The 15,034-nt window shown below is 41.6% G+C and overlaps 1 protein-coding gene across 1 annotated transcript; it reads right to left on the bottom strand.

The window, feature by feature from the left end:
* Positions 1-890: 890 nt before the first annotated feature.
* Positions 891-1,941, bottom strand: LOC111217685 (noggin-like). The gene has a single exon (XM_022739664.1). It carries the CDS (start codon positions 1,530-1,532, stop codon positions 891-893), a length of 642 nt encoding a protein of 213 aa, XP_022595385.1. The 5' UTR covers positions 1,533-1,941.
* Between the last annotated feature and the right edge of the window lie 13,093 nt (positions 1,942-15,034).

Raw genomic sequence — 15,034 nt, 5'->3', positions numbered from 1 at the left:
TAATCTAGCTGTTCAGCTCAGCTCCTGCTGGGCTGCAAATGGAGGGGAGGGTTTGTGAAAGAGTGAGAACGGTTTGCAGCTGCTGATTCCTTCAATTACTGAATCTGGCTGCTTCCTTTATCAGCTTGTAATGGGTCTGATGTATGACTGACAGCTTTACAGTGATAAGACAGGGCTGGTTAAGTGGGGGCCAGGGGAGAGCTATTGACCACATTGTTAAATAAAACCAGTATCCAGTTATCTCCTTCCAAAAGAGTTCTAGTTCATTCTCAAATCCGCTTTTGTTTCTATAATTACAGTGTTACAACATCATTGTAATATGGAGTAAACTGCAGTAGTCTATACACGTGATTGTAAAGATATACCATGACTGTAAAACTTACATGTTGTTTAAAATGGTATTTGTTTGAGAACCTTAGGCTGTGCGCACTGGGGCAGGTGACTTCATCCAGTCGCTCAGACTGAGTATAGGTGATCAAAAAAAGGAAAAGAAAAGCATTTAAATTGATTTCAGTGTTGTTTTATTGCAGAATATAAAGAATAAATAGTAAATTTCCTTAATTTACAGGATGAAACAAGTCACTGATAGATGGCTGTATCAATAATCCACGTTTAACTCTGAGGTCCATCTGCTTCATCCAAATATGGAAAACAGCAAGTCCTTACGTGGCTCTATGCGCCATATCTCCATAAATACAAAATATATAACCAATATTCTCCACAAATAAAGTAGACTCTGGTTACAAATAATACTGACTTTGTACAGGGAGTTATATATAACTGCATGGCACCGCATATACAGAAAATACATTCCTACACTCGGTAGTGCATGTGAGAAAAGAATCACAAACATGTTGAGCTTATAATTTATTTTTGCTGCAGAGACTCTTTTAACTGGAGCAGGAGCATTTGCAGTCTGTGATGACCGGGTACTGCACCGGTATCCACGCGCATTTGAGTCCCCCTTTCCTCTGCACGCACCTCCATCTCAGTATCGTCAGGTGGGTCGAGTTCGCAGGTTTACACACCATCCCCTCTGGGACCGAACACGACCTTTTGCTGAGGCAGCTGCCCACGCGCACGAACCGCGGCCAGAACCTGTTCCCCAGGTCGGTCCAGGTGTACACGACCGGACAGAACGAGTACGCCCACAGCCACTGCTGCAGCCGCCGCTTCAGTTTCTTACTGGGCTTGTGCTTCTTGCCGAACTGGACGTCAAAATCCATCGCTCTAATCTCCTTCGGCAGTACTCCGCCGGGCTTTTGGATCTCAAAGTCATCGAGCTCATCGTTCCCGGTGTATTTGTCCTCCATGGGCGGTAAAACGGACAAAAAGCGGCTGTCAAAGTCTCCCAGGAGGCTCTTCAGCTCGGTCTCGTTAAGGTCCCTCTCCTTGGGGTCGAAGACGGGATCTGGGTCCTCTATTAATTCCACAAGCGGCAGACTGTCGCTCGGGATAGGGCGGAGAAGGTAGTAGTGCTGACAAACCCCCCTGCCCATGAGAAGTCCGAGAGACAGCACCAGCAGATACATGGCTAAACACTGCTGAGATTGATCCGTATCAGACGGTCCCGCGGTGAGTTCAGTGCGCACGGGGAGCTACTACTTTCTTGTGCGCAATTACGCGTGAGCCGTATCCAAACCCGCGTCTTGAGTGTTCTTTAAACTTCACAAACTCCCATGATGAAATTCCGTGACAGAATTAAAAACAGCACCGTCAGGGAAACCTGTTTTTAATAATGAACTGCGTGACAAAGCTCAGATGTCTCCTCGGGCTCCGTGCGCGCGGGCTCGGCATGATGCCCCTGTTGTCTCCTCTGCAGAAAAGCGCTGAGCGTAACCCGCGACCTCCGTTATATCCTCCGCACGGACCGTGATGTAATTCGTGTGCCCCTCTTTGAATGTGGGTTTGTTGTCTAGGAGGAGATCCCCAATACCTCCTTCTTCCATCTCACTGGAAAGGGGGGTGGGGGGTGGGTGGCCGAGGGGAAGGAGGAGGGATGCGGGGAGAGGAGACGCCCCCTGTCGGTTTTCCAGACCTCCTTAAATCAGTCTCACAGTAGGAATGACTAGTGAAGTCGTTCATTCTTCAGGGGTGTTGGTCATCTGATGAATCCTTCTGCTGGGAGTCTCTGCAGCCTCCACAACACCCAAAACCTCTTGTAAAATAGTCACTTGGAAATGTACATTTACAAATAATTCGGAGGTACTTTGACTCCATTTAAGTATATATATGGGTATATATACATTATATCCATTTTATGATATTCTACCTCTATTGCACTATTTATCACACACCTACAACTACATTGCATTTCAATTTTTACATAGAAAATATATTAACTCATAATTAATGTGATTGTTTGTAGTTGAAAGTCATTAAATCAGCTGTGGAGGTACAACATTCAAATGCTGCTTGATGCAGCAGTAATGATAATCAAGTTAAATATAATAACACACACTAACACTGACAGTGTCCATGAGTACTTTTACTTTCAATACTTTAAGTACATTTTGAGAGGACCTTTACTTTTTGAATGCAGAACTCTCGTTTTTATTACTACATTTTATTTTAGTAAAGTAAATGATCTGAATATTTTTTTCACCACTGGTAAAGTCATACTTCAGTTTGGGAAACACCTCATTTAGTTCAGAGACACTCTTTCTGCTCAGACGCATCTGAAATTTCTGGTCATTTAAAGTCTGATGCACACTTGATGTGATATTTAGGTTTAGATCCATCTTGCAAATAAAGAAAACAAAATCTGTGCATGATCACAAAAAGCACCATCTAAATTTGGACATACATGCATTCTGTGGCCGATGTTCCTCTGAAGAAAACATCACTGCAAAATGAAAAATATTTTCAGTTACAACTGGATGATATTAGTCAACTTTGAGGTTTGAGTCATCAACGCGGTTAACATAGTTCTCAGTCAGGGTTGTGTCTGTTTAGGAAATATCTCAACTAAGGCTGAATTCTTTTGGAAACCTGTATAAAATGATGCACAGTTGGACAACTAAAATATTTCCATTTGATGGAATGTGTCAGAGTCTTGGGTTTGAATATTTCACGCAGTGTAAATATCATAAAGCTTCAATAAAGGGCAGGAACAGAATATATGTGATACTGTCCAACAGTGTGGAATGAGATGAAACTAAAGAAGAAAACTGAACCTTGAGGGTGAAATAAAGTTCATCTGTTTCCAATTTGTTCACAGATTTCTTGATTTAAATGTGATTTTTTTTTTCCTGATAGTATGAGACATCCCCGTTTTTGCCTTTGTCAAAGATGGATCAAAACATCCTGCACAGGAAACGAGCAAAATCAGCAGAAGCTTCCACTTGTTTGAAGGAAAGTACAATCTGAATATGAAATATGAAATGTGAAATGGCCTGTTAAGTGCACTTTTTGCAGTGTATTTACTGCTTGTGTCCAGCTCAAGTGGGACAATATTTCTGCCTGTAACGGTGCCACGGCGAGCCTCTCAATAAAGCCGGCCAAATTAGCTCCCAAATAAACAACGCTCACTAAGCAGCAGCCATGGAAAGTATCACAATTTGCAAACCTGTCTAAACTCATGCTCAGAGAATCATTCTTTGAAAAATAATTTAGTGGAAGAACTTAGCCAGCTGCTACATCAGCCATAAACCATCCGCTTTAGATAAATGCATCTCTGTTTCATTTTGAATGAGCTAATTCACACAAGCACTTGAGCACACGACTCATTTAGTTTACGGTCGAATGATGGTGAAAAGTCTGGAAAATGTCACCCTTATATTTTTCATCTGACCAGCACGTATCATAAACTATCGCTCCCTGACAGATAGGCTCAATCCAGCGCATTCACACGTGAGACGCTGCAGAGTTAACGACAAATGCATACAGACACATACACACCTAATGTATGTGTCCATTAAAATCCTCTAAAAACGCACTGTTTTTAAGGTATAATGCAGATAAAGATTAAAACCAATCCATTATTTTTGTTAGTGACAACTTAAATGAAGTAGCTGAATTCACTTTCAGTACTTAATCACACACTTGAGGAAGTTTCAAAATGAAATTGGCATGTTTTTTCCTCTTAAGAAATCATATTTCACACACTGGAATATTTCATTTCTAATGTGGCTGCATGGGTGAAGTCCAAATATGGTTCTCATTAAGTGTCATCAGGATTGCCAGGCTCATTTAATGCTGAGTTGTTTTTGTTTCTTCTAATCCCTTCCTACTGTTTTACCACAGGAACATTTTGATAGTGAAATATTCCTCCTTAAAAAGACAGGCTACTTGAGACAGACGCCTGCTTAATTGAGGAGTTTCTTTTCATTCTTAAGTTAACCAAACACAATTCCCTTTGGCTAATAATCTGGCCAAGGTAATGACCTTTTTTTTTTTTTCTTCTTTTTTTTTTTTGCCGGGTCTGGTTCTTGAAGACTTTAAAACCTGCGCTTAAGGATATGCGTTCAAAATGAATCTCCCTGTTTGAGCTGTGCACGGGACATTGTGGCCTTCCCTGCTGATTTCTCATTTAGTGAGGAAAAGCAGACTTCTCTCTTGGCAGACACCTTCAGTACTGGTACCAAGAAAAGGCACGCTCAGGTAGAAACACACACAGCAGAAAGGATTCTGATAGCTTTCATCCACACAAAAGACCTGAGATATTTAGAAAGTCTCTTTTGGTCATTATTTTTTTTAAACTAAATCATCTGAGCAGACTTTTGAGGCTTGATGTCCCCTCTGCAGTGGTTCTGTGCAGGAGGTTATCAATGACATAAAGCAGCTACAGTGTCACTCAGAAAACACAAAGCACCTTTCACCATGCTTTATCTCCATCAGTACGCTGTTTCTCACCTCGTGCTAATTGAGGCCACGCTGCCAAGCTGAATACACACAGACATGAAGTGGGTGCTATTCTGTTTACTCTGGCACTTGGGAGGTGTGCAATTTGCTAGTTTGTTTAGCACTTTTTTCCATTCCTCTGCAATCCAAGAGCACACAATCACAATAATCACTCCTGCTGTGAGCTTAATTAAAATTAATTGCTACTTCTGACCACTGACCATGAGTCGGATGGCAGCTTTGCATTCTCGCAAGTCACACTATTCCTGTCCTGTTTGAGAATATAAAGACCTATTGTCAATACTGTTGATAGCCATTTTCACTCAGTCTTGCATCAACTTGAAATATGAAAATCAACTGGTTTCAGTTTAGCAACTGAAAATCTGAAGATTTCCATGTCTGTTTAGCATTTCAGTTCACAAAAATCCAGGTTCATTCAAATGAAACCTGTATGTTAAATCCATAGAGAGTCATCTTCAGGCTGTAGACAACACTCATAAATATCTGTGGCTTTTAACAAGGGCTATTAATAGTACATTTAGCTAATTTTTCCCACAGGCTGCAGAGTTGACTCTCAAAGCACCCAAATCCCAGTGTTGGTGTATGTTCCTTCCACTCCTCCATAAACTTTAACAGACAGAAACTCTGCATCCAAACAAAGTCATTAAACCCTAACCCAGAACAAAGTGCTCAGTGAGACTGAATTTTGTGTTTCTACACACAAGTGACAAATGAGTTTATCAGCATCTCATATATCGCCAAGAGAAGCTGGAGGAGAAATATTTTTGACCTCTTCTTAATTTCAAAATTAAAGTCCCAGAGCGATCACATGGTTCATAAGATTCAAAAACTCAACTTTTACACAATGTAAAGTACAAGTACTGAAATTGGTCAACTGGTGGCACTGTAACAAGTATTTTTATGTTTTGGCTCATCACTCCTGAACTATGAACTATTCTTTTAACTTTTTCCCCCTCAGAGTCTTTGGCTCGTTGTACGAACCAATTTTCCTTTCTGCTATAATAATTTTTCCAGTATTTTGAATTTTATTGAAAAAACACTTTTTGTCAAAGTCGATCTGAATTAAATTTTACACACAGTATATAAACTTCCTTGATCACAACTGATGCCAGAAGTTTTGATCATGCACAATATTTAACTGTGACGAAAAAGCAGAATGGACAAACAGGAAGTGAAGGCCTATGGCCGACATTAGCTCAACTTTTACCAGAAAGCAACGTGCTGTCATCTGGCAAGGTGCTGCGCTAGCCAATCAAATACATGCAAGTGGTCATCTGTGGTACATAGGTGTGTAATGTGAATACTGAATTTCTGTTTACCTTGTGATTGCTATCTTCCAGAGTTGTAAAACCTTATCCCTGAGTATTACAAACTGTGCATTGGTTTTCTGTCTGATAAACTTTCATCATTTCTGAAGTTTCTGAAGCAACACACCCCCATCTATTCAACCAATTCAATTTTTTAACACAGGGCTGTTATTGGTCTGATGTTCAGTAATGTATGTATGGACGCTGATAGCGAATGCCTTTGTCAGTGTCAAGACCATAATTGGCTTGTTTTCCCATCAATATCTTAACTTATTATTATTGGTCTTAAATTAATATTAAATTTAATTTGCCCTATAGATTCACATCAGCATCCCCTGCATATAACCAATGGTTGCATCACTGACGCACACACATACACTCTGACTGACTGACTGACAGTCATTAAAGCACTGTTTGTATGTAGGAGCCCGGCTGTGATTAAATAGAGTGGAGGACGAATAAACATTAATATTGCTTGAATCTAGCATTAGCTGTGACGCACAAGTGAAGTCTAAGGTGAAGCTGCACAAACAGGAAATGAGGAATTTTCTTTAAGAGTAAATCTCCATCATCACAGTGAGTGACAATTCTCATGGCAATACCTGTGGCCACATTTCATCTGCAGCCGCAGCTGTGACCATGTTTGAGCCATTTTTCCAAAATGATTGGAGTTTCTTGTCACTGTGAAATTATTTCCCCAGAGACGTAAACCCCATTAATGGCCACGTGCAGGTATTTACAATATTGACTACAGTCAGCTTTAACTCAATAGGGTTCTCATGAGCTTGTACTGGTCAAACCCTGACATAAACTAATATTCAGAATTATGCAGGCACACGCACCCACTCTTACTTTGCCATGTTGGCCAAAGAGAGAGAGAGACCAAGTCAGCAGCCTTTATTTTACTAGAATCAGAGTAAATGCTTGCAGTCTTGATGGATGATTCAGCACTCCATCAACCCGCCATGTGATATAAATGAAGCCTGACGAGCAGCACAGTCACACAGCAGGCGTCCTCTGCGGCCAGCGAGGCATTTCGCGCATTTCAACGTCCTGCCGAAGCTGAGGCGTTGATCCCCTCATGGCGATCTGGCTGGATTTCTACAGATCATCACAAGCCAAAGCTGCAGCCGTGCCAGATGCTCCTGTGAATGAGCGAACAGACCAGGAGTAAGAGCGTAGCGGTGGGTGGTGGTGGTGGTGGGGGGATGACGGGAGGTCGCGGTGTCTCTAGCTCCTACAACACAGACGGCTGTTTGTGCCAGGCAACACCCCCACCGACCCCACCTTGGTCTCAAACTCTCAGCTCCTAATTCACACTTCATAAATCAAGATGGCCTATCCTCATGTGAATTCATCTCTCTCTGTGCTGGATAATAGTGGCACTATTGTTCCACCACGAGGATTCATTTCAGAGACATAAACTATCCTGGAGGCCGATGTATAGCCTTGATAGCTCCAACAGCTCCTGGACGTCCATACGGAGACGTCGAGGACTGAAATTGCAGTCCTCCGTGTCAGGCCATGTCTGGTTGGTTATATTTTCAACTCCGCTGGCAGCTAAAATAGTTCCAAAAATAAGAACACTAATTGGCCAGTGTTTATTTCTGTATGGGAGAAATACTCTAAGTGTTTTTAGCAGGTTGTTTGTGGCACGATGGTTTAACAGTCAGGGCTCTCTGGGAGGTACGGCTCAGTCCACTGCATGGAAAAAGAGCCGACTCTCCCCTTTTTTTAATAAATAAGGTCTTTTATACGAAAATTGGTAATACAGTATAGTTGTGTGTGAGGCTGGCAAGGCAGCCTGTGACATCATGAGTGTTGACTCATGAGCAGATGAGTGATGCACACTGAGCTTTTTGCCTCCTCTCAAACTCGTGTTTAGTGCCACAGAAAAGTAGTAAAGCCTCTCTCTCCTTCTGTCTGTCTTGCTGTCTCTCGCTCCACAGCTAGGAGTTGGGGAGGGGGATCTGGTAATGAAGCAAGTGTTTCTATGCGTTGTGAGGGGGCTGTCAGCTCTACACACAGCAGACCTCTGTCACCTGTTACCACCAGCGGGAGTCCTGGGGCGACAGGCGTGGAGCCAAGCGTGGCAGCCAGTAGCAGGGCCCTGGCTCCACCTATAGACAGCTCAGCAGGGTGATTTACTCTGCCTCCATGCAGAGGTGTCTACGGACACTCATGTAGCAGCGGCGGCATACAGCCAGGCCGATGTCTGAGTTTTTACACCCCATCGTCTCATGTGGACATGAAACAAACTGCAGTTCTCACGTTTGGATTATTTGGCATGGTGATAAAAATCAAATGGAAGGCTCAGCTAATTGGTTCTTTCTTCACTGAATTAGCTGGGGATAAGAACCTTTGCGGGCAGCCTCGAGGTGGACACACTGAAAAGGACCAGTTAGGATTCAGTATAATTAAAACAATGTTTGGCGTAACGTATCACCTGTATCAAACACAACTGAAGGCGCTGTAAAAAAGTGGGCTGTCGTAGCCTCCTCCTCTTGCATCTCATTGACTCCATGATGTCTCTTCAAGCACTCTGTGTCTTTTGTAGTTCTTAATAGTGAATAGTACAAACGGCAATAACAGTGCATGGTTTCTCTTTTCAAAGGCATTCATGGTCTTGGTTGTACTCATGAAAAGTGGTGTAAGTAGCTGTGTGAAGTATCCTGCATACTTTCCCATCTCCACACCTAACCTCGAATGCAGCCCCTCCAATTCTAAAGCAAAAATACCCAAGGCACACAGCTGTCCACCACCACCGTTAGCCGTTGATATTTGGTTGAAGGAAGGTTGTCATGTCGGGTGACCAAATACAACATCTAATGCCAACATCAATTTGATGTAGAAAACCGATGACAGCTGACGTTGATATTTTGTTGGTTTCAAGTCGTGTTGTATAGTAACCAAAACCCAACATCTTTCAAACGTCTCATGCCAACGCCATCTTGACATAGAAAACCTATGGAAAACTGTTTGCGAAAATACCGACGTTCTAGTCATGAGGTATGGTGACCAAAATTCAACATCTGCTAAATGTCACAATGTCAGTTAGCAAACATTTTTTTAACGTCTGTCCGACGTTAGAGTTCAACGTCTTTCTAACATTGCAGTGACGTCCGGTGCCAGCTGGGTAGTGTCAGCGGAGGGAGTTCACACACGAAGATCTGACAAGAACTTAATGTGAAGCAAATTGATGTGGATGTTGTTTTTCGTCATGCAGCAGCTGATGCTCATGATGCTGTTGTTTCTCTCAGTGTGAGCGACAACAAAGAACAAAGCATTCAAGTTTATGCAAATAAGCCGCAATACAGTGCAGCCGATGGCGAGTACAGCAGAAGTGTATGTCTTCACAATGACTGCAGCCGTAAGTGGTTTTCCACATGGAAAACAACATGAAGATCCTTCTCTATTTACATGGACCAAAAAAAAAAAAAAAAAAAAAAAAAAAACAGGGAAAAAGTTTTCAGAGCTTTTAGTGATCCCTGATGCAGTTTATTACAAACATAGCACTTTGTTATGAACATATTTGTAAGGTACCAACAATGGATTCTGCATTAGCTATGGTCTAAATTTATACACCTGCACATTATTCCGCAATTTTATGGTACTTTTTGTGACAAAAATGTCCACAAAGTCCAGCAGCACGATGCCCACAAGAGGCAGCTACCATGGTGTATATATATATATATAAAAAACATGTCAAAGATTTTCAGGTGAGCTCGCTGGCTCTCTATGAAGCTGAAAAAAGAAAAACTGCAGCACAAGATGAGACAGAGAAATGAAGACTGACAGCAAGAGGAATGAGACTTGAGTTGGGACGGGGGGGGGGGGCTCGCTAGCCACTGCAGCAGCAGTCAATTCTGCAGTGGAAAGGGTTAACGCGAGACAGTAAAGTGAATCCAGATGTGCTGTTATTATTAATATCTCTGGCTGATGAATGGGAAGGTAAAATTACAGGCGCCAGCCAGGGAGGCCCCGTGTGTTGCCCTGCCACCCAGGCGCTTCCCAGCTCACCTCCACAGCTCCGGCAGCAGCAGATCGGGGTGAGACCGCAAGCGAGCCTCCACGTGGCTTCAGCGTGTCAAACAACCAGGAGGCAAAGCAGGCAATTAGACAGACAGGCAGTCACTTTCGCTGGCCTGCGGTCCAGCAGTGGCCAGAGCAATGGGTGACAGACACATGACTTCATACCTTACTTTCATCTCAGCCACTGCTCTGTGTCAAGTTAAAATGAAGGAATGATTCCATACTAGCGTCCAACCAAAAATGGCTTTCTGAAGGACAATCCCTGTGACGATATAGTGACATTTCTGGAGTGAAGTTTATTCACTCAACCACTTTCATGCCACATTAAAAAAATATTCCACGTATCCACCAGACAGGAATAAGACAGTGGAACCAATGGCCAATTAATCAAATAGTCAGTCTACAAAAATGAACTGTTTTGACCAGAGTAATTGTCATTTTTTTAAAGCAACAATGCTTTAAACCAACAAGCTAAAATATCATTGGGCTTTGGCATGTTAATTAGACAAAGGAAACAATCTGAAGACATCACCTTTGGTTGTAGGAAACTGTGATGGGCATTTATCACTATTTTCTTACATACAAACCAAATGATTGAGCTATTGAAAAATAAAAAAAACAGAAATTTAGAAACTCAGTGACTGAATTAATAACAAAATAATCAGGTTATAGCAAATGAGAAATTAATCAAAAAGGCCTCATGTAGCAGGTCTGTGCGAGGACTAAATCAACATGTTTGTTTAACTGAACGGAACTGTCAGGCAGCTCTGTGGACTTGATAGGAAGGAACCTATAATCACTTTATTGGCTCTATAAGCTCCTCACACTTCCTCCAATTCACACCTCAGTCAGCCTCTCGTGTTGGTTCAACATGTGACTGTGTTGTTGCTGTGAACTCAAACAGACGTGGAGACAGACGGGATTTCACACCATTTCTGGGAGGCAAGAGTAGTTTTTTTTTTCTTCCTCTCTTTTCCTCCTTTTTTTTTTCCTGAGTCCTGTTATTTAACAGAAGCTCTGCTGGTTTAGATTAAAAGTTTCTCAGACATGTTTAAAAACTGACACATCAGAGCTTCAGACCGCTACAGATAGACAATCATATGGTGAGACTTTTTTTTTTTTTTTTTTTTTTTTTTTTAAATTTAGATACTTTTACCCAAAATGTTATTTTCAGGCTAGTTAACCTTCATCTTTTAGGCTGACACATGTTTGTGAACAGTAAATTATCCCAAGTGCTATCCAACCGCACAGAAGAAGGAAAAAGAAGATTAACTCGTGTTTATGCACTTTTTTTTATACTGGTTGTGTTTTATGATGGTCAGTTTACAGGTTTATGGCCGGGGTTGCGCTTTTTATTTCTCATTACATGCCTGTGTACACAGCTATCTCCTGTGAGTTGGGAGATTTTGTTGCATTTGTGTGTTATTGTAAGTCAAACAATGAATTTATAATAGATAATAGATACATTTTCTCATGTAGACGGGGGGGAAACATTTGCTGGATGACTGTGCATCATGAATGAAAGTTATTTGATTGTGGGTCTAAATGCAGTGGCTCAGGAATTACCTTGCTGCCTTGCTTAACAGCCACTGTTTATGACCTATAATAAAATCAAAACTTACACTCATTCAATCGTCTCACAACAGAAACAGAGATATGATAATGTGAGTCAGTGTTGATTTTGAGAGTTTTACCCCACAGAGATCAAACAGTCAATTAATTTAACACCAGCCCTTACCAGTTGACGTTGGTTCATCCATGCAGCCACTTTCTACATCTTGTTCAGGCTGGCGCTTTTCACTGCATGCACTTGAGGAGAGGCCTGGAAAAGTCTGTCACAGGATGATGGAGGTAAATGCTGAAAAAGGAGTAAAAAGAGCAGACACGAATGTTTTTATTGATTCAGTATTTCAGTGAGGACGGTGAACTTTAAGAAGACGATATAAAAAAAAAAAAAAAAGGGAGAATTTCCCCTCTAGAGCTGCAAGACATTATCATTTGTTTAAACAACTTAAACAACTTATGGTTAAGTTCAGTGGCAAAGCTGGAGGTAGTCGGATGTTCTTGAAGTCTGGCAGAAAGTTACAGGAAGAGGGTCAGTGTATATGGAGGGGTGCACACTTGAGACTGGAGTTGATGTTTTGTCTCCTACCAACAGTCAACAACTGGTTTCTTTGAACAATGAGACTGGATCTTTCCCCAAACTTAGCCATACAGCTGTAGATGCTTAAAACTAAACAAAACAAAAAGCACTTTCAAAAAGCACTGACAAACAAGTAATTTTGTAATTTAGATGTGAGGATTTGTTGCGAAACATCAGTGTGGATGAAACCCAATTTCACACAAACATTGTTTTCTAGCTATGCTACATTACAGTCAATATGTGCATCTAACACTATGGTGCTGACAATTGCAGCTAAAACACATTGAAAACCTCAAGAAAAGTGTCAACTGTCATTGACTCAAAATTATAAACACTGTGTTTATGACTTTGCAAAACTCAGCCACTGTAACTTCTGCCTGTAGCTGAGATGTCTTAATGAGCCCTGGACCCTTGGAAGACTAGGTTCAAATTATATTAAGTCAAACTGGTTCAGGTGAGGGCCTTGTGACAGCTGTGTCTAATAACCAAGTGGATCCAGGCAGACTTTGAGCTCTGATCGTGTGGTGTGTCATAATCAGCACAGGCGACGAATGCAGCTGTTTGTTAATGGGCAGAATATTATGCTGATAGTGTCCAAAATTTCAGGTGATATTCAGTGTCTCTGAAGTGCTTCGACTTGTCAGCTGCAAAACTTATATAGACAAAACGTTGGTGTCTTGTTGAAGAAGCTGTTTACAAGAGCAGAAGGTGAGGAAGAAAGTCAGGAAGAGGAGAAGGTTCCTGGCCGATGGAGCAGGAGACAGAGGGGAGGGTGTAGTAGAGGGTGCTGGGAACTGAGAATCAAGCGTAAATCTAGCAGGGGAGATGGAGCCTGGCTGGCCACAGGGGCTGTTGTTTTAACCGTCAGACGCACGACTGCAGGGAGGGGGTGGTGCAGTGGTTGTAGGTGGGATTTGGAGGGAAAGTAGGGGGGTGGTGTCCCTCTCGGGTTGCTGCTGTCCCCAAACAGTCCTGTGGGAGCTGCCCCAGTCAGCCACTCTGTCGCTGTCTGCCCCACCACCACCGCCGCCCGGCATGGGGCCCCCACCATTCCTCCACATGACAGCTCAGAAGACAACCTCACGCTGGCTTTACTCACCCTCCTTTGTGCATTTTCAACACAGGGATACCAGACAAATTATGCTTAATGACCGGCGGTGGTTGCCAGAGGAATGGCTGCTTTGTTGCCAGTGCCAAGTGTGTAAATGTTAGGGTGCAACCTTATACAGTCACCCTCAGTCCCACTGAGCAGATGCCCTTTCTGTTGCTGAAACAAACAGGCTGGACCAGGTCTGGGTCTTCAGGCTACATGCTGAAGCCTCTGAGTAGATTTCCAAATGTGTTGTCTCCAAATGATGATAACCAAAGTCTCTCAGGTCTAATCAGTGGCTGCTGGATGTTCCCAGAGCCTGGCTTAACACCTAAACTTTGGAATAGTTTGTCCAGTCAGGATGGTAGTTGACGGCTGAAGAGAAACTGTTTGGGCTAATCAACAACACAGAGCTAGCAGACTGAGTTTAGTTTGCTTGCATGTACCTTAATTTTAAACATACTGGGAACAAATTAAAACGGGAGTGAGATCAGTCCAAATGTGTTTTGAAGTTTATATTTTACAGCAGTTATCACTTTTACCACATCAGAGTTTTTTGCTATTTATTGCAATGTGTTCCTTGCAGTTTTTTAGTTGACAAATGTTATGGAAAATTCAAAACTGATCTGAATGAATACACACAATAAGATAATGTGGTGATAATTTATAGTTTTCTTATTGTCAACAAATCCCATAAAAACGCCAAGAGGAACAACGACAGTATCCAACAAGTATTGTGTGTGTGTAATCAAAGCCTGATATATCTTATTCCTCTCAGCCACAGAGCTTCATTATTGTCCAGAATCTATTAAAACACATCACTGTTGCAGTGGGTGACATTTTCCTTCATTTCCATGAACACACACAGAGGTTTATTTTGTTTCAATCCCACACACACCGTCCTGTTGCCGTACACACTCGCTAGGGCATCAAATGTGGATTAATCCGACGGTGAAAACAGTTCACAAATGCAGTACTTCCTTGTGTTTGAGTAACATAATGAGACCAGTGATCAATTAGCAAATTAACAAGCCTTTTTTACAAAACAAAACTATATATATAAGTGTGTGTGTATATATATATATATATATATATATATATATATGCATATAGTTGTGAGCTGTTTCAGAAAGTATTCATAGATGTACTAAAACATGTGTTCTTCACAAAAACCAAAGATTAATGCCATATTTATCCTTCAGGGAATTAGACATCCAGCCTTCTGCTCAGAGACACATGTTTCCAGAAATTAGATGAAACAGCTTCAAATTTTTATTTTTCTTTGTGAAAGAAACATAATTCAAATAAAACAGAAAGCACACAGCCACATCGCCTAACAAATAATTTATTCTTATTATTTGTTGCAGTTTTAAATCACATGGATGAAATTCCTTACTGTATTTTGCATTGTTTGACTGTACTGCGCAATTGTTCATTGTGTTTTTATTGGTTTTACTTGCTGCCAAAAGAATTTCTTAGGGACAATAAAATTCTGAAATGAACTGCTTTGATGACGAATATAATTCTGCACTAGTTTCATTTCTAGATGTTCCTAAACTGCAGAGAAAGTAAGAAAATAAAAAGTACAGCACAGTCTTT

Source organism: Seriola dumerili, unplaced genomic scaffold (genome assembly GCF_002260705.1).
Source record: "Seriola dumerili isolate Sdu_G_001 unplaced genomic scaffold, Sdu_1.0 BDQW01000044.1, whole genome shotgun sequence".
Taxonomy (NCBI): Eukaryota; Metazoa; Chordata; class Actinopteri; order Carangiformes; family Carangidae; genus Seriola; species Seriola dumerili.
Note: the sequence above shows the minus strand (reverse complement) of the source record. Positions and strands in the feature narration are given on the sequence as shown.

Excerpts from the sequence above, each read along its gene's own strand:
- LOC111217685 (XM_022739664.1), bottom strand. The coding sequence starts at position 1,532 with ATGTATCTGCTGGTGCTGTCTCTCGGACTTCTCATGGGCAGGGGGGTT.